General features: G+C 43.0%; 1 protein-coding gene across 1 annotated transcript in view; it reads left to right on the top strand.

Moving 5' to 3' along the window:
- The window catches only part of LOC147706831 (zinc finger protein 318-like), a 456,333-nt gene extending 440,194 nt beyond the window's left edge, over window positions 1–16,139 (top strand). The window contains exon 7 of the mRNA XM_086925966.1: window positions 15,589–16,139. Coding sequence (XP_086782092.1) covers window positions 15,589–15,672 — 84 coding nt within the window. The 3' untranslated portion in view covers window positions 15,673–16,139. The remainder of the gene's footprint in view (window positions 1–15,588) is intronic.
- The last annotated feature ends 2,485 nt before the right edge of the window (window positions 16,140–18,624 follow it).

Genomic DNA, 18,624 nt, shown 5'->3' with positions numbered 1-18,624 from the left:
TAGGGTCTTTAATGAATGTGAATTTTGTGTAAATCTTTGGTTGAAAACAATATTTATTGCTGGTGGAACTGCGTGGGTGTTCATAAGCTTTGGAGCCTCCATTGCCTTCATCACTCACGTCAATTAAGTCCTTCTTGAGCTTCTTTTTTGTTTTCCTTAACCTTTTCGGGGGGTTTGTGGTTGCAGTGTTGTCCCTTTGCGTCCCAGACCTCATTTCTAGTATTTCTGGTGTTTCCCTTTATCCCTTCTGCCCTTTCTGTCCTGGGGTCTCCTTATGTCTCCTTATATCTTTGTATGCCTCTTTGGAGGCTGCTGGCTCTTTGCAGGCTGCTGCTGCCTCTACAAAGTTCCGGCCAGCTTCTGACTCAAACTCTAAGCCTCTTGAACCTCTAGTCCTCAAACCCCTCTAGCTTCTCTTGCTCTGGCTCTATTTTGCTGATGCTGAAGCGTAAGGGTAGGTAGATTAAGGGACTTGAAGTAAGGCGGAAGCTTGAGGTGGGAGCTTAAGGTGAGGAGGTTTTCAGGTTGAATTTCCTTTGCACCTTTGATGCCCCCTTTGTTACCCTTCCCTTTGCCGCCTTAAGTGCACACAGTGTCAGTGCCTGACAGCAGGAGGGCTGTGAGGTTTGTGGGTGCTGAGGGGGCGCGCTCACGCTCACCTCTTGCTGCCTGGCTCAGCTCAACACCATCCAAGAGGTGGGAGGAGGAAGAGGAGAATGGAGGCAGGTGGGTCCGCTGGGCTGTCAGACTGCTGGCTGCAGATCACAGACTCCCCCTCTGTTCCCTCGGCTTGTACGGCCCCCACTGCCATCGCTGCAGCTTCTTCTGAAAACTCTAAACTCCTCTGGGCGCTCCAGATACTCTGGGCAAGGTAAGGGGCTGTGGACTGAGAGCCACGAGATGTGTTGCCAAGTACCAAGCGTTGGGGCGGAAGCCGGGAGCAGAGAGCAGGGACCGTGAGGCAGCTGTTCTCTCCCGTTTTTTCCCCTGCTACACGCTCTCCCCGCTCACCGAAAGATCCTCCGCCGAAGGTTGTTGCCGCCAAAGGTCACTGCAAGATGGCGGTCAGCGGTTGGCCGGTGGTAAACCCAGCAATGCAGACGACACTGACAAAGAGGGTACCTTGGTATTTGCGGATACTGCAGACTATTTGAGTGAGGTATATAAACACCTAAGTGATGGGGAATCATAAATATCAGAGGATCCCACAATTCATTTTCTAATATTGGTAATAGAATTTTTAGAGCCATGGCTTGAAGCACATATTCTCTTAAAAAAATGAATTTGGGTACTTAGTAAATTAAAAACAGACATTCAGCTTTTTATTTGTTGCCAAAAATACCAAAAGAAATGAGGCTCCCTTCTGAGAGACCAATTCTAGCAGGCATTGAGAACCTAACTGAGAATCTAATGATCTTCATTGACCAATTTCTCATACCACATTTTATTCACTTACCTTCTTTCCTTAAAGACATAGCTGACTTCCTAAAGGAACTACAGGAAGTGAATGGGAGTCATACATGTGCCTGGTAATCATGGATGTCACTGGTTTGTTATGTTATGTTATTGTGTGCTTTATTTAGCGCTCAGCTACTCCGAAGAGTGTCCCGGCACAACAAACCCTAGGCGGTACCAGGCAGGTGGAGGATAACCGACTCTACTGAACAAAAAGCCAGGACAAAAGCTCTTTCCTAAAGGCTAACAGGTTGACGTTCTTCCTCAGAGAGACCGGCAAGGCATTTCACAATTGTGGCACCAGGCCATGACGTCTGAGTTATTCACAACATTTGAAGATCATTTTGATGATGATAAATGTTCTTACTTACAACTACTTAGCCTTCTCTAAAGAATGTTCCACCAAATTCATGGAGTTGCAATTAGCTGCAATCCATGCTGTCCCGGGCAAATCTTAACAATGGAATGGTGTGAAGACATTCACGCCTGCGAGAAGATAATCCCAATTATGTGAGTGATATCTGGACCTAATGCTGTTGATATGTTCCTCATTTGAAATAGAGCGGAGTCAGCACCTGATGACTATTTTGAGTTGTTAAAACAATAGTACCAGCAACATCAGACTGATCCTAACTAAATGTAGCAAGAGATTTGTGTTCTTAGACACTGAAGTTAAAATCATTAATGGGAAAATGACTACTCCTACTCATCGAAAAGATGCTGCCTCAAATTCAATATTGTATACATTCTCTTCACACCCTAATAGACTAAATGAAAACATCCCCCATGGTGAAGATCGAAGGGCCAGGAGAGTTTGCAATCTTGAAACTGATTTTCCAGAAGAAACTACGGCAAATAGCAATACTCTTGGCAGAATTTAAAAGCAAGTCTAATGAGGGTTACATCGCACTGATTTACGTTAAAAAAATAAAATTGAGCCCCAGAAAAAACCTTTGATACTATGGTATAACGCGAGCTGTCGAGAAGCCAGAAAAAATGTCAACAAACACTGGCCTTAAATGAGTCAGAATAAAGGTTTAAAGATATCAGAACATCCAGCCATTGCGTCTAAAAACTGTGAAGATTGATGAAAATTCTCTGTGTAAGTTACTTTGAAAATAAGGGTTTTTAAACAATATCTTGCCCCTATGTGGTTTTCCTCCTTTAGGTACTATAAAATCTGTCCTTTAATAAAAAAGTGTAGTAAAAAAACTTTCATTATGGCGTGAACAAAGAAAGAGCAATTCTTTCAGTTAATATTTCCTCGAATGTCTGAGTTCCTTTGTAATATACATAATTCAGAGCACTCCTGGATAGAGAAATATTAGCTAGACGGTGTTCGCATGTGCGTGACATAAATGAAAGCAGCGTGACATACCTCAGCAATGCTCGCAGCTCCTGAACATAGTAGAAACCGACACGGGATATGGCCTGTGTAACATGGACTTTGTGTTTGCTGCAAGGGTGGTTCTCCAGCGGTGTGGACAGGGGAGCAAGCCCCTTAAGGAGCCCCATACCCCTGAGGGGCCCACATTCAGCTAAAGGCATGTTGATACATGTGAGGTATGAGATGGGGCATATTTAGTGGGCCCTCATCTCATTCTGCAGGGGAGTGGGCATTATTTTGTGTTACTCCAATAGGTGTGGATAATTATGTGGCACCTACCAGCCTTGATTGTAAGAACTCAACTTCTAAATACATCATTCTCCGCTTCCTTCCCAGTTCCAGTTCCCCCTGGCCTGACTCTACCGGTCTTATTTCTAGTTTCCTCTCATCTCTTCATCGAGCTGAATAATCCTCTTTTCCATTGGTTTGTGGTTAGGTTTTGGTGTGATACTTCACGTATACGCTGTATACCACAAAAAGAAAGTGAGAGAAATTTAAATAGGTCTATTATATATTTTCCCAAACTACACGCGTGTTGTGAAATATAGCCTGGTAAGATAATGTATCTGCTCTAGAGATCATTATTTTGTTTGCAGGATCCAAATACCCTAACTTGCAATGAATCTAAAATTACCCAATATAGCCTGTAATTCCACAAAGAGATGCCATATCGACTGCGGACGAAGTCCTAGCAACATGGCCGATACCCGGTGGAGCTACCGAAGTAGCTGTAGAGGAGATTGACTGTGGATCACCCCCTCGGCTGTCACCTACCCTCTGGAGATGGGCACTGTTTCTCAACCCCCCAATACCCCCGCCCACCCCGCTTCGTCTCCTTCCTCCCTCACCTTCCGATGATTCAACGGAAATCTGCTGATTGCAGATCCATTTCCAACATGGCTGATGCCCGGTTGAGCTGCCCAGGTAGCTGCTGAGGAGATGGGCTGGGGATCATCCCTCTGGCCGTCACCTGCCTTCCGGACTTGACAACAGTTGCCTGGTTTCCCGCTACCCCTTTCCGGAATGGCGGCTGGAACGCACAAAGACTTGCTCCCCTGACAAAGCAGCTCCGAGTTTGTTGACTTGTTTACTCTGACTTTGTTGATGTTCCCCTGAAGGAAGTACTATCTCCATGGCTGGTCTGCCTGACCCCATCAACATTCCAACCCCTTACTATTCCCCCACTTACTTCTATGCTCCATAGGACTTGTTAAGCTATGCTCTAATAACTGATGGAACTATGTAAGACTGTTTTTTTGTCTAAGTAATGCTATGCTGCAATAAATGAAGTAACACTCTTTTTTTCTAACGCTAATCCTCATGTAAAGCTATCTGATACCTCCGGGTCTAGCCAGCGCAATATAAAACTCTTCAAATAAAATAAATACAAATAAAATAAAATAACAGACTATCTTTCAAAATGGGTTTCATATCTAAATAATCCTGCCGGAATCAACATGCTGAGGATTCATCTCCTTGAACCAAATATTGTGGCAACTATAATCCGGGCATCTGGGGCTGAAAGCATTTGTATCATAAATGACCTTTCCAAAAGTTTCTGTACATACTCAACAAACATTTTCAGATTTTTATATATTGTAATCTCAGACCTGTGTAGTATGAATCTGCTTTTTAAAATATATTGACTGCTTTGAAATTCTGCTTTATGTTCATTTATTTTATGTACATTGCAATTAAACAGCTGTTATGCGGCCCTATGTATTGTATTATTGTAGTAAATATAGTTGATGAATATTTTGACAACTGTTTTTATTTGGGAGCAGTGTGGGAATGAGGAGTGGTAGGAACTTTATGGATCCTCACTGGTTCTGAAACTTTCCATCACAAAAATCTGATGACAATCCATAATGTAGCCAAAGTTTGGTGGTTGCAGGGCATTCAGGGTAGGAAAAGATATTGGAATCCACTCAAGCCAAACAATCCTTGACAACTCTAGGTGCTTTTGTTTTCAGAAATGTCTGGGCCTGCCAGGTTTCCCTGGGTGCCAGTTGAGCTGTGGTCTAAATACTGCAATCATCCATATCGCTTGAATGGGTCAATTTACAAATTGTGATGTTACCTTGTTGTGTTTGAGGCCTTTCCTTTCACGGGTGATAGCCCAGTCACTCGGGAGAGTACTATTGTTAGTGGGAGAAGTGTAGGAACAAAGTGTGGTAGAACATTTGTGGATACCCCCAGATTCCATTAGCGATGTCTGCTTTCAGTTTAATTTTTCTGTGGCATCTGCACGCACAGCATGCTACTCACAGTAGCAAAAACAAATTGGTCTCTAGGGAAGCATTTCCCTTGCAACCAAACTTTGATTTCGAAACAGAAAATGTTTCTGGCATTTTTACCAGAAAGCTTTTCTTTTATTGTACTGTGTAGGACCCACTTAAGTCCACTCTACTGTTAAAATCCCCCACATCTATGCAGCCTGATGTCCTGTCCAACAAGAATGGACAACAAGCTGCAGGGATATGATGGCGGTATTACACTAACTTATTTGTTCCATGGTCGTAGAGGACGTCTTCAGAATGCCCCCAGGATGGTAGGTTTCTGGGACTATAGAACAGCGAAAAGCACTGTGGCCAAAGAAAGGTTTCAGCTGCTGCTCATGGCCATGCACAGCCAAGAGAAAGTTGCAGGAAGTTTCTGTTGCGTTCTATGGTTTGTGGGAAAGAGGGCTAGGGAGAGAATAAAAAATATTGATAAGTACAGGGAAGATAGCAAGAAGAGGTTCTAGAAAGAGAGGAGACGAAAACGAAAGAGGAGAAGGTAAAGAAGAAGGAGAGTAAATATTAAAAGCAAGAGGGCATAAGAGACGAGAAGGGGAAGATAGATTCAGCAGCAAACAAAGGGGTGCTAGGGCATAGAGTGAGAGTGTCAGTAAGGATAGAGATTAGGAGAGGAGGATAGAAGAGGGAACATAAAATAGAGCCTCAAGGAGCACAATGAGAGCTACATCTGATAATAGAGAATGGAATTTATCTTATCATGATTTTCCCACTATAGCTGTCCTAATGTAATTTCAATGCATCATTTTACACGTATTTTCTAAAAATAAAAAAATAATCTTATTTTAAGATCGAAAAATCACCTTGCATAGTGATCTTTGAAGTCCTATTAAGGCCTAACCATTGTTACTTGATCCACTTTGCTTCTTACAAATTGATTAACAATGGCAACTGCTTATTTGTTACTACATGCTCTTGGTGAGATGTGATGAGGCCTTTCCTTTTAATGCATACCAGCCATGTCTATATTTCCTGGTATAGCCGCTGGAAAGTGCAACCTCCTTGCTGACATTTGGCTTTCTAGCACTTGTGAAAAAATTGCAGTCTCTTAACTGTTGCATACACATGAATCTTGACATGTTGATCTGCAACTGTAGTAATGTTGAACAATCCCTCTGCAAGTATTTGTTTTCCATTTCTAGTACACATGGCAGGCTTCTATCCTTTGTAGATGCACCATGCATAAAAGTGCATGCTTGTCCAAGCAATGTTAGTCACATTGATGGTGCCGCCTTGAGGATTCTATGCAAGGAGCCTACTTTATGTGAAAGAGAGGAGAAGTCTGGAACTGGAGGATTCTGTAGCAGCAAAATGGGAGGTACCATGCAAGCAGCATCAAAAAGAGGACATCACAGAAAAGGATTCTAGATGCAAACTGTGAAACCACCCCTCAGAACCTTAAAGGCGGTGCTCCTGCTTTCCCATCCACGGCTCTTCTAACTAGAGATGCACTTAGTGTCTTCAACCCTTCCACATGCCTCACATGGACCCATCAAAGGCTCACACACTCACTTTAGCTTTGCCTGTCTGTTTTGCTGATCAATGTCTGACGAAGGTCTCTTTTTGTACAACACCGTTTGCACAACATGCTTGTAACAATGAGGGGTGTATGCCAATGTCGAAGCCTGCTTCAGGTCCATGTAGTTTTGACTGATGCTTTTGATCAAATGTAATTGAACTATCCATCTTTTCCACAGTCTTATAGTGAAATTCATTGTGTGACCTTCCCAACTTCCCCTGTAAAATATATAAATTCTATTTTGTTTTCACAATTATTGAAACTCTAAAATATTAAAAATATTTCCCAACTTGTCCTTGGTGGATATGCTCCAACCTCTCTGTAAAGTATTTTTTTAAATTAGGGGCAAGTTAAATTAAAACGTCACTTACGAAGTTGCGTGGAATTAGAAACACCACACTTTAAAAAGCAGATTAAGTTTCCTAACTTTACCTGAGGTAAGATTTATCCCTTAGTGTCTTCCTAGTTTGATCATTTATTGGTGCAGAATCTCCCAAGGAGGACATCCTCCAGAAAAAAATGTTGAGTGTGAAGGCTGTGCATTCACCACCTCAGTTAAGAGGTGTCCGAGCAAGACTGTGAGCTCAGGCCAGCTTATATTTTTTAAAGAAAGAACTTCATACGCTTTGAATTTCACAGAGCTTGAATGGTTTAGAAAATGCACAAAGTGACTGCAACTTTACACAGCTCTAGTGTAAATTCCATTAAGCTTATAGGATTTTAATTGGAATTGTGGAAAGTTTGATTAAATGTGCTATAATATGTACCTACAAAAATTCACATATTCCATCACATACAGTCGCACAATGGGTACCCTGAATGTCGAAACTAGAATATCGATTGCACAGAACTTTGAATCCAAAATATTGACTGGGATGTATATATTTTCTATACATTACTCCACATACATATACCTACGCAATATGTATATATATCTTCAAGGTAGGTAGATTTGGAGTTCGGATTAGTAAATCTATACTTTCCTGTATGCACTTATTTCTGATATTCTGTCTTCAATATTCTTATACCACGATATTTTAAGGGTTGATATTTATTGGTACAATCGATCACAATAATAATAAAGAAAAGCACCAAAAATCATTGTGTGTGTTAAATCCTTGCCCACTGTACCTTTTTCCCTACACGTATTTGGGGAAGAATGCACCTAAAGGGCAGAGCTTTAATGTTTGGTCATAGCTGAGGTCCATACCCCCTAAGAATATACTTCTTGCCATGGGCTTGCAACTGCCCCAAAATCTCTTGCCAGAAATTGACTACATTTGCTTCTGAAATCTCTCCATATATAAACCCAGATGAGGATTCAGCCTAAACGCCCCACCCAAATGGAGATTTTTCTGCAGGAAAGAACACAGATGTTTAGTTAGGCCCAATTTTCTGAATCTGCCCCTCCTCCAACCACCCGTCACATCGGAATTACCCCTATGATGCTCTTGCTTGTTTCTTGTCTTAGCTACCTCCTTTTCTTTCCATACCCTTGGCATGGATACTCCTTTCTAGTTTCTGCTGCATATATAGACCCTCCTCACCCTTAGTGACCTTTCCTACAGGGAACGTGCTTTGAGATCCTCTATCTCTCCGAGCAAGATGGTTGGGGCAGCTTCAGTTTTACACACGTCTAAAAGCAGTCTAAGCCTCTACCCTCAGATGAATGTTATCACTTCCACCAGCATTCATGGCCTATACCTTCCAACCCACTTTTGCCACCATGACCCGTGACTTAAAACCCCTCCCTACGACCTAAGACATAATTTCAACCCTTTACATTATGCTTAAAACTCTAAGAAAGGATATCACTAGAAGACTGGGCAGAGTAGTGGGATGCACTTTGACCCCTGGCCCTGCACACATACTTAGGGATTGAGTGAGAGGGAACTCATACCATCTGGGCTCGACACCTGGTGACGATGAGCCTCTTTCAGTGGCAGCACGCATAGGGCTTGGGGCGGGGGAGGGGCAGGGTGGAGGGTAGTAAACTAAACTCGGACATACGGAGGAACGTTACGGTCCTCCGTTCCGTCGTATGTCCGAGTTTACTACCACCCCCCCCCCCCCACCCTGGCCCCTCCCCTGCCCCACCTTGCAGCACGCCCTATGCGAGCTGCCACTTCTTAGTAGCCACAGGATCACACCTGTGGGGTCAGTGGCACAATCTGGGGGTCATGGCCCCTAGTGATAGCAATTAAACTAGCCCCGCCCCAGCTGGTATTAAAATACTGTTATAAATGAGTTGCAGTGCACCCATCGCACCCCGGACCCTGGAATCAACCAATTTTCTGCCTCTAAGTTCCTCATTCTTCTCGCCTTTCATTCTCGCCACCCAGCTCCACCTATCTCTCCCATCTCCTTCAGGGATTTAATGCTCTTCTATCTTTCCCCTTCAGTCTCTGACCACCTCTTCTCTTTCTCTCCCACCCTCATCTCCTTTCAGCTGCTTTTCTCTTCCCTTTCCCACTTTGCTCATTCTTATCTCCTTCCAACCTTATTTACTTCTCTCATTTTATCACCTTTTCGTGTCCTTCTGCCTTTTGTTTCATCTCCATAATTATAAAGGCCCGTTTTTTATAGGCAATGTTGTACCTGCAGGAGCCGGTCTCCAGGTGATATTGGTGTGGGTGTAGATGCTGCACCAGTGTATCTTTGCCGTCACCCATGGCTCGCTTGTCTTTTTCCTCATAACTCCACACCATGAGAAGAGCAGAGAGAGAGACTCTACCTTCTCACCTCCTCAGACTGGTTAGGAACCAGCTTCCTCTTCCTCTTTTGTACCAGCTTCCTCTTCCTCTTTTGTACCAGCTTCCTCTTTTGTACCAGCTTCCTCTGGACAGCTTTGACCGGTGTGGCCTCACCAGCTTTTCACGTACTGAGGACTTTGTGCGGGCTGCAGGAGGACACTATGTTAACAGCGTTTCGTGAAGGTGTCCGGGTAAGCCTGAGTGCACACTTGCTTCCCCTCTCAGGGTAGGTTGTAGGGGATGGATACCATTAAAGGTCCTGCCTCCACCTAGGCTCATTGGATGCATATCCTCGTTCGCATCTGGCTCAGGTTTGTTGTCATTGGTACTTCAAGGTCCCAAATCCTGTTATTGACATTTGCAGGGCCTTTGAATTACTATAGTGAGCAAAGATTGTACAATATAAGAAATTGAATACAAAGAATTCAGTAGAAGGTAAATGTTTCCTTAGAACTTCATCAGTGTTGCCATGGAAACAAGGTAAACAAGCCTACAATACCATACATAATACTGCTCAGTATTCAGTAATGTACCCTTTCCCCTCAAACAGTACCAAACCCAAAGGCATCTTAAAATATATTATGATTTGCATACATTTCCTGAACCAAAAGTTATGTTTTCTTACCATTTGCATAAGTCCTATCCATTTCAACAATGGAGTCAAGGCTGACATTTAAACATTTTGCTCTGAGAAACAGACGAACAGGCTTGAGGTTCATCAGTTTCCTTTGAAAAGGTCACCAGTAAGATTATTTTATACCTGGAAATGCGAGGCTAGATCACAAAACCTAGGCGGTATGAACGGGGATGTGTTGGCAGGAGAGTCGGAAGGTATGTCAAAGTCATCCAAGGTTTTGGAGGACTCTTGGGATGGATTGTTTCCTGCCAAACGGTTTCTTTACAAGTAGTTAAGTTTAAGCTGGCTCATATGCCTCTTTACATTATTTAAACAGTATTCACACCTTTTTTGTTCTAGCTGACAACTTTCTTGTTTCATGTGTTTTAATGTTATTGGGTACTAAATGCTTTTCTGTGTTTATTAACTTCTTCCCATCGGCACCTCCAGGTCACAACAGCTCCTTATCACTTGTGGAGTCCCCCTGGGTTCCATACCTTCTCCTATCATCTTCACCATCTATGTTAAGCTTCTTGGTGCTGCACTCACAGACAACAGCATCAGATTTGCAAATATATAAATGATACACAACTCTACTTTAAAGTCTCTTCTGCTTCAGACAGGCAACAACTGAAGCACTGCAGCCAGATCATCCAAACCTGGATTCTAAAATTCAACCCAAGACAGAATTCCTGCTATTTGCCAAGAACGGCCAGCAAGAAATAGTGCATACCTAGCTCAGTAAAATGAATCTTGATGACTTTGAACCCACCTTTCAGAGTATGCCAAGTCACTTGGTTTCACCTTGGACACCAACCTCATCCTCTTGCAATACACTGCCCAAAACAACAAAGCCAGCCTAGTACCAGCTCTCTCTTCTAACACATGTGAAACCATTTCTTCCAAAAAGTGACTTCAGAACTGCGGTTAACACCCTTCCCCTTGGACTCCCAGACTCCACACTGTCCTAGTATGATCGCATCACCCCCTCCTGATGAAACTCTATTGGCTCCCCTTGCTGGCCCACACCATCTTTGAAACGAGCTTCATCATTTACAAAGCCATCACGATCAACATCCCCACTTACCTTGCAAACAAGGTCACCATCTCTCGGGCTTCTCAAAACAGCCACAGCATGGACACCATCAGACTGCAGACTAAGAAGTGTAAAAAAGAAGAACCGTGGAGCAGGCTTTTCCATCTATCCACCCAGGCTCTGGAACAAAATCCCCTTAACCATCAGACTTAACCCGACACTGCTTCAATTTGGCAAGAGTTGGAGGTTCACCTCTTTACACAACACTACATCACAATGTCCTAACTGTCCACAAACGAGCTACCTCTCCTATCACTCATTGTCTTAATGCTCGTCTTTGATCCTGTACAGCCCTCTGCTGCCTTTTGGCTAGGTTTGCACTATAGAAATCCCATATGAACACATGCTTTAGTCCCACATTTTATTTGTCCACTGTGTAATAAACATCAGAAGCATATATTCAAGCAAATTCCTTTTTTGTACGCTTGGACTTTTCTTTGGTGAACAGGAACATTTATATGCCTAAATGATAACATTTCAGAGTGATAATACATATGCCATTATTCATCATGTAATTTGTATGTGCAAAAATCTTTTGGGGGCGTTTGTAAGATACATTTTCTAATTTATGGTCAAAAATGTAATATATTTTGTTAGATATCGAGTTGAGTTCTGTACATTGAATTTTTCATGTGTTGAAAGTATTCTGTGCTTGCAGTGATTACACTGTAACATATTGTTTATATGACTTTAAACTTTGAGGCATAGTGTATAGGTATAGACAGACATTCTATTTCGTTTCAGATTGGCTGTATCCGTGCAGGCATTTCATGATCATCATGATGCAAGGGAACTTCACTTTAGATTACTTGTATATAAAGTTCTAGTTCGTGGCGATCCTGAAAATCTGACACGAGCCCCCCACGGGCCTACATGGACAGCCCTGATCTAAGTGGATATCTTGTATGGGGAGGCGTTGTAAGACTTGCTGGATTAGCCAGTTCCTTAAGGATCCAGCACTTCTGAGCTGTATTTTATTCCTTCGTGTTCAGCGTTTCTACACCACTGCACCCACTAGTGGAAATGAGAAACTGCCTTTCCGTAACCACCCACCTGCTGAAACTGTGGCCAGACATCGGAGGTCTAGAGGAAGTGTAGCAGAGGGATTCCTTTTAGGGTGGGATGTTGGGAATCTTTACTGACTCTGGAGTGATATTGGTATTAGTGATCTGTTTCAGTATGCTGCCAATCTATTGTATTTAATCTTTTGAGATTGTTGGGTTTATTGATTGGAAGTATATACATTGTATGTTCAGTTAAATAGCAATCAGTTTGAAGTACCAAGAACAAGGAAAGTCTAATGCTAAAGACAAGATGTGTTCTGTGGGCGAGCACTGCATTGCCACCCCTCCGCCTCAGCCCATCTCACATGCTTAGGGCAGCGCTTCTTTAAGCTCCCTCTGCTTCAGTGCCCTGAGTCAACAGTCTGGCATTACCTGTTCAGTTGTAGTGTTACCAGGATCATGCTATGGTGCCACGTGGCAGTGAGCTCCCTCGTGTCCCCTCTGACTGTTTTGAAAGAATCCAGCATGCCTAATTCATGTGGGATACAGTCTCTTTTCATTCAGTCTTGTTTTCCTGGAAGCTGCTCGTAATGGATCAACGAGCTGTTGATCATCGTCCAACGCACCAGGTCCTTCCTAGCCCTTTTCATGTGTTTGTTGCCGCCGCACACTTAATAGCAATACTATAATCCTCTGTGTAGACTCTGGTGCCTCAGGGAATGTAGGTGAGATCTCTCTAGCAATGCGAGATATTCTGGCATATTGCAACAGTTGTCTTTTTCCTATCCCAAATTGCACCTGCACTTGCTTTCTCTGGGTAGAGGTCAGCGAGTGTCACACATACACCCTTGTGGCGACTTCCCACCATCCTATCCCGCTTCATGTGTGAAGGGGTTGTCTTTTGTTTAGCTGCTTGCAAAAAGCTAAAGTTGTCCAATCGACTAGACTTGCTGTGCGCCCAATGCTCTATAACTGTATGTTACTATGTAACATACTTAGAAGGGCCATAGACATGGATGTGTCTGCATCCCTTCCCCAGTGCCCTGCTCACATCTCTGACTCCTCTCTCCCTCATGGCCCCCTAAACAGAAAATGGCGTTCAAGACCCACTCTTGAATATTTTAGTGTGTGAAGAGCAAAAATGGATGTATGTCTGTCTCCTTCTGTACCTGCTGTGGGGGTCATATGCACAGCATATCTACAACTGACTGGTGTTTGAAACTAGTCCTCAAATCACTTTCCTGTTCAGGTTGCATAGGTAGTCTTTGCATTCTAAAGATACAGGGCTAAGGTCCCTGGTCATGCCTTCTCTCCTGCCAACCCCTCCTCCCTGCACTTTCATGTAAGGAGGAGCAGGCAGAGAAATAACTCTTTTTTCGGCCTGGCTTTTGTCAAATACAGCTATTGCTAACAATATATAGAGTGGTCTTTGGGTTCACCCCTTTCAACCAATGGCATTCTTGGTCCCACCTCTTGCAACCATTGGCTTGAGACTTAGTCAATCACATCTTGGCTCAGCTCAATGAGGTATTTATCTCTCATTCAATGTTATTGGCTCTTTGGGTGTACGCCTCAACTTCCACTCGAATGCTTGTGTCGAACTACATAAGTGACTGCAAAAAACTTGGCAATCTTCCTGTGGGGTGCCTTCATTAACTTACGAACTTTTAATATTAATGATTTTTACAACATGTTTAAGTAGATTATAATGTCTATATTTATATGGTATTGAGGATGTTTAGATTAAGATGCATAACCCGACAGGAGCGTATTTTGAATGTGCATACAAACAGAAACATAATGAAACCACTGTGGTACAGAGCATTCACTGTCCGAAAGGAATCTTATTGTTCATGTATTGTTCATCAATAACTGCTTGAAAGCCGTTTGGGAAGATTATGTTTACACTTGCCTGAGATTATTCCTTTATATAGCCCATACTGGATTAATTTAAAAGGCTTCTACAACAGATGGATTTAGTATCCCAATGTGTTTGGATTCAGAAAGAATTTACCTCCTGTAAGAATCTAATGTTTGCCAGAACTATTCTTCCAGGAGTAACTGGAAAAGACCTTAGAGTGTTTTTTGGGTAACGCCAAGGTTCTTATTCTAGATGAACTCTCCGTCACACCGTATCCCCAGAGTTGCCAATACTGGGTAATGGTAACATTTAAGGAAGAGTTACCAAAGATTACAAGTTATACTGAAGGTCACCTTAGAAGTGAGAAACGACCAGGATAGCTAGTCATTTCAGAATCCGTTCCTCCATAATTACTTGGTTTGCCTTTGAGTTTTAGTTGAGAGCTTGGTAGTTTCAGTATCCAAACTATCCAGGTGAAGCACAATTGGTCTGTGGTGTTCCCTCTCATATCATAAATTCTCTGGGCCTGGTAACTGCTGTCACCACTTTGAAATTAGTAAACCACTCATACAAAAGTACCACATATTGAACAATTGAGCAGTCAGTGATTGGATTAACTTGTATTGTGGACATTAATTTATGTTCTTTAAAGTCAGTAGGTGTGGTTAGGTTCTTTACACACTACAGATTCACACTGGGAAACCATGTCGATAAGTTATTACAAGCCACCTACTTTTGACGTCAGAAGAATCTGTAAAAGATAAAAATGGTTCTAAGTCCCTCTTCAAGGGAGTTCTGTTATCACATTGCCTATCAAGGAACAAACTCACGATCGTGTGGCACCATGGCACCAATAGGGGAAAGGACTCCAGGATTTTATTACCTTTATTACTTCCTTGGAGTACAGACAGCGTTTTTTTTTTTTTTTTTTTTTACAATTGTACCCATTCGGTACCAGGGCCTGGCAAAGAAATGGTTCTTGGGCACATGCATTTGTTGAGCAGCAACAGCCTTTAGACAAGGAACACTGTACATGGCATAAAGAAACTGTCCCAGGTCACCGTAATGTTTGATGGAAACCGAGAAAGGTGTAGGTTTGGCAGATAGTAACCTAACAATAACCAGATAGTGCATACATTTATTATTCACACCTATTTACTCAACAGAATCTGAGGGTGTATATTCGTTGGCTGGTCATTGTTGCAATTCTTGTAGGAGTGGGTAGTCTTGGAGGACACGCCTGCAGGTGGCCAGCGATATATTAAGCACGTCTCGACATGGAGACTTCCAGTAGGGAGCTCTAAGTACATAGACTTGTGCTACCTACTGTCCACCACAGGCCTTTGTTGCCTTGCTGAACACCACACGCATGTGCCTGTGGGTGATCAACCTGGCCAGGCAGCTGTTCCACTGACCCTCTCAGGCACTGTATGTGGTACTGGAGTGCATTGATCTGGCGAATGAAGAGCGGCACTGCCTTTGACTCTCAAAAATACCAACAAAAACTGGGATGAGATACTCCACCAAGTGCATGATCTGTATCACTAGGTCCAGGCGGTCTGCAGTCTGCTAATACTTCTGTTTTTACTGTTTTTCTTAGGGCTTGTTACGCAAACCTGATGCTGTGGACTCAACGAAAGAAGGATCTAATAGTGGAAGACACCGAACAATTGTCATCAGATAAGTGTGTTCTCAGCTAAGCAAGCGTGCATACTAAGTTACTGGTTAGTTAATAAGACTTGGTTCTTTAAAAGACTCTCTTTTTTCCTTCATAGGAACATATCTGAGGTGCTTGCACGGGTGTAGCACACACCTGTATGGTAAATATCTCTTTATTATTTGAAAAAACATCTCCACCTCCATGTCTCTCTGTCTCTGTTCAAAGACTTGCACTTTCTTGTCGCTCTTTCTTCATATCTGTGCATTGTTGGTGAGTGATAACCTTTATTTCACTGACAACACAATAAGTAAAAAGTTGGCAACAATGTTCAGTGACAGGTGAGTTTAGGTACCCAATAATTCATCTTCATACGTGCCCTCTGTCAATCATTCTCGCCCTCATGCATCAATTCATCTGCCCACTAATTCTTGCATTCGTCTATTTACCCACAATAAAACAGATGCAGACTTGACAAGCATTTCCAAGAAAAATTAAAAGCATAAAAGTAGATAAAAAGAAAACGTGTCGCCACCTAAATATGGCAAGTCTATAATTGCAATATAAAATAAAAAAAATAATTAGCAGTGTGAGGTTGTCTTGCAACAGTATTGTATACAGTGTATTTTTGTTTCAGCACCAAAATGGCTGCAAATAATGTATTGACTACTTTTGAGCAGTAGTAAAACAATGATACACTATGCACAATACCAACCCAAGATGACCACTCAGTAAACATCACACTGAATGCCATCTTGGAATAGTATTGTGCATGCTGTATAACTGTTGTATAGATTGAAGATGGCTGACCTAGTGCTTCTTAAACATGGTGGCCATATTGTAAGGTTAAAACAGTGATACACTGTGAACAGTTCATTCCAAGAAGCCCATCCAGTTTAGAAACCGTGGCCACACAGAATGCGAAGCACAGAAGTGACGTCTGGGGAGCTGCAGGACGCTATACAAAAAGAAGTTAAAGTAGAAGGAAAGAAATGAAAAGGGGCCTAAAAAAAGGAGAAAAGGAAAACTGAAGGATTGGCGCAACACTCCTGGCACTGAAGCGCACCCATTTTCAGGCAAATGTGTACATGATCAGGCAAAATGACAACTGTCACAGTGTAACAGGGCCAAAGACTGAAGTGGGCTGACACGTTGTGGAGTGGTGTGGTGCAGCGGCCAGGGCAGCTGACTTCGGAGCACATATGTGTGTAAAAAAGGCCGCTTTTATTGAAACAGGTGCACATTAACAAATTTAAAACCTCGGCCAATGCCTTACAAAACTAAACCTCACTAAATAATGACTTCCTTAATTTCCCCCAGCCCGCCCCCACCCGAACATTACATCATTACAAATCTAACAATGCAAAACCCCGCATAAACATTTCAACTTTACAAACCCTCAAAGCATAAAACAAACTCCACTGTTTGCCCTCAAACACCTCTTGGTCCCCCAACCTATGCAACCATCCCAAACAGTCGTCATTCCCAATTCCCCCTGCCGAATGTGCCAACCAAATAAAAAACAACCACAAACTTACCAAGCCTGACAAAAAACAACTAAACCCCGCCACCCAGAAAGCGGGGGGAGGGGGGGAGAAATACACCCCGCTTTCTGCCCCCCAAAAAACTTTGCAGATGACCAAGAAACGAAAAAAGACGAGATTACCAAGCAAACTCCTGAATCTTCAAACAGCGAGACAAAACTTCTCGCAACTCCAATAGATAAAGGTCCATACCTAACCGAGAAAGGTGCACACCATCATCCCGAAAGAATTCCACTGCATCATACCGTATGTCACCATGCGACACACAACCAAAATCCAGGTCCCTGCAAAACTTAGCAACATCTGAATTAATCTTTTTCCGAGCCTTATCAATTGTCTTGGGCTTGAGAGCCCCTCTCCAGGATCTCCTCGGAACCAACTCCGTCCAAAAAACATGGCAACCCGCCCACTGTTGCTTCAATAGAGAAAGGTCCTTCTTTATTGCCCGTAACACCCTTCACCTTAGACAGATCGTTTTCACCCAGATGAATAACTAAAACATCAGGACAGGAGCCCCCAACCAACCAAGAATTAAGAGCAGGAACAAATTCCTTCCAACACATGCCCCCTCTCCCCCTCCAAACAACATTGAAAAAAAGTTCATTAAAACCAAGCAATGATCCAAAATAACTATCCAGTGCTTGAATCTGTGCCCGCTTTACGAATGAATGGCCCACAATCCAAATAGTCAGGGCCGTTGACCGGGGACCAGCCACCGAACCTGGAATGAAAGAGGCAGCATCAAATTTAAGACAAAGATGAAGACGCAAGCGCATCGCCCACAGCAGGTACAGCATCCGCAAGGTCATTGTCCACACCAGGAATGTGTAGCGCCCTAAAACTGATGTCATATCTAAGGCACCCCAACACAAACACTCGCAGCAATTTAGAATCTGGGGATCCTTGGCAGACTGTTAATTGATAATGTCCACAACAGCACGATTATCAATGCGGAACAAAACTTTTTTATGGGCCAATTCCTGCCCCCACAGTGTCAAAGCTACCAACACTGGAAACAGTTCCAGGAAAGCAATACTTCTACCACCATTCGTCCACAAGTCTGGCCACTTTTCCGCACACCACCTATCTTGCCAATACAGACCAAAACCATCACTGCCTGCTGCGTCTGAAAAAATTTGGACCTCCCACAACCAGTCCTCCTCTCGGGCCAAAGGCACCCCATTAAAGGAATGCAAAAAGGTGGACCACATCCGCAAATCCTCTTTCACTCCAGCTGTCAAGCGCACACGGTGATGAGGCAAATGATGACCTGACAGAGCCCTGCCCAGCTGCCTGCAGAAAGTTCTGAGCAAGCAAAATTCAAATGACCCAACAGGACCTGTATCTCTTTCACTGTAACTTTTGATTTTGCCAACATTGTTTGTAAGAGGTCCAGCATTTTCGCTTTCTTATCCTGAGGCAAACGAGCCTGCAT

This window comes from Lissotriton vulgaris, chromosome 6 (assembly GCF_964263255.1).
Source record: "Lissotriton vulgaris chromosome 6, aLisVul1.2, whole genome shotgun sequence".
Lineage (NCBI taxonomy): Eukaryota > Metazoa > Chordata > Amphibia > Caudata > Salamandridae > Lissotriton > Lissotriton vulgaris.
The sequence above is the reverse complement of the archived record's forward strand: the minus strand, read 5'-3'. Positions and strand labels throughout refer to the sequence as shown.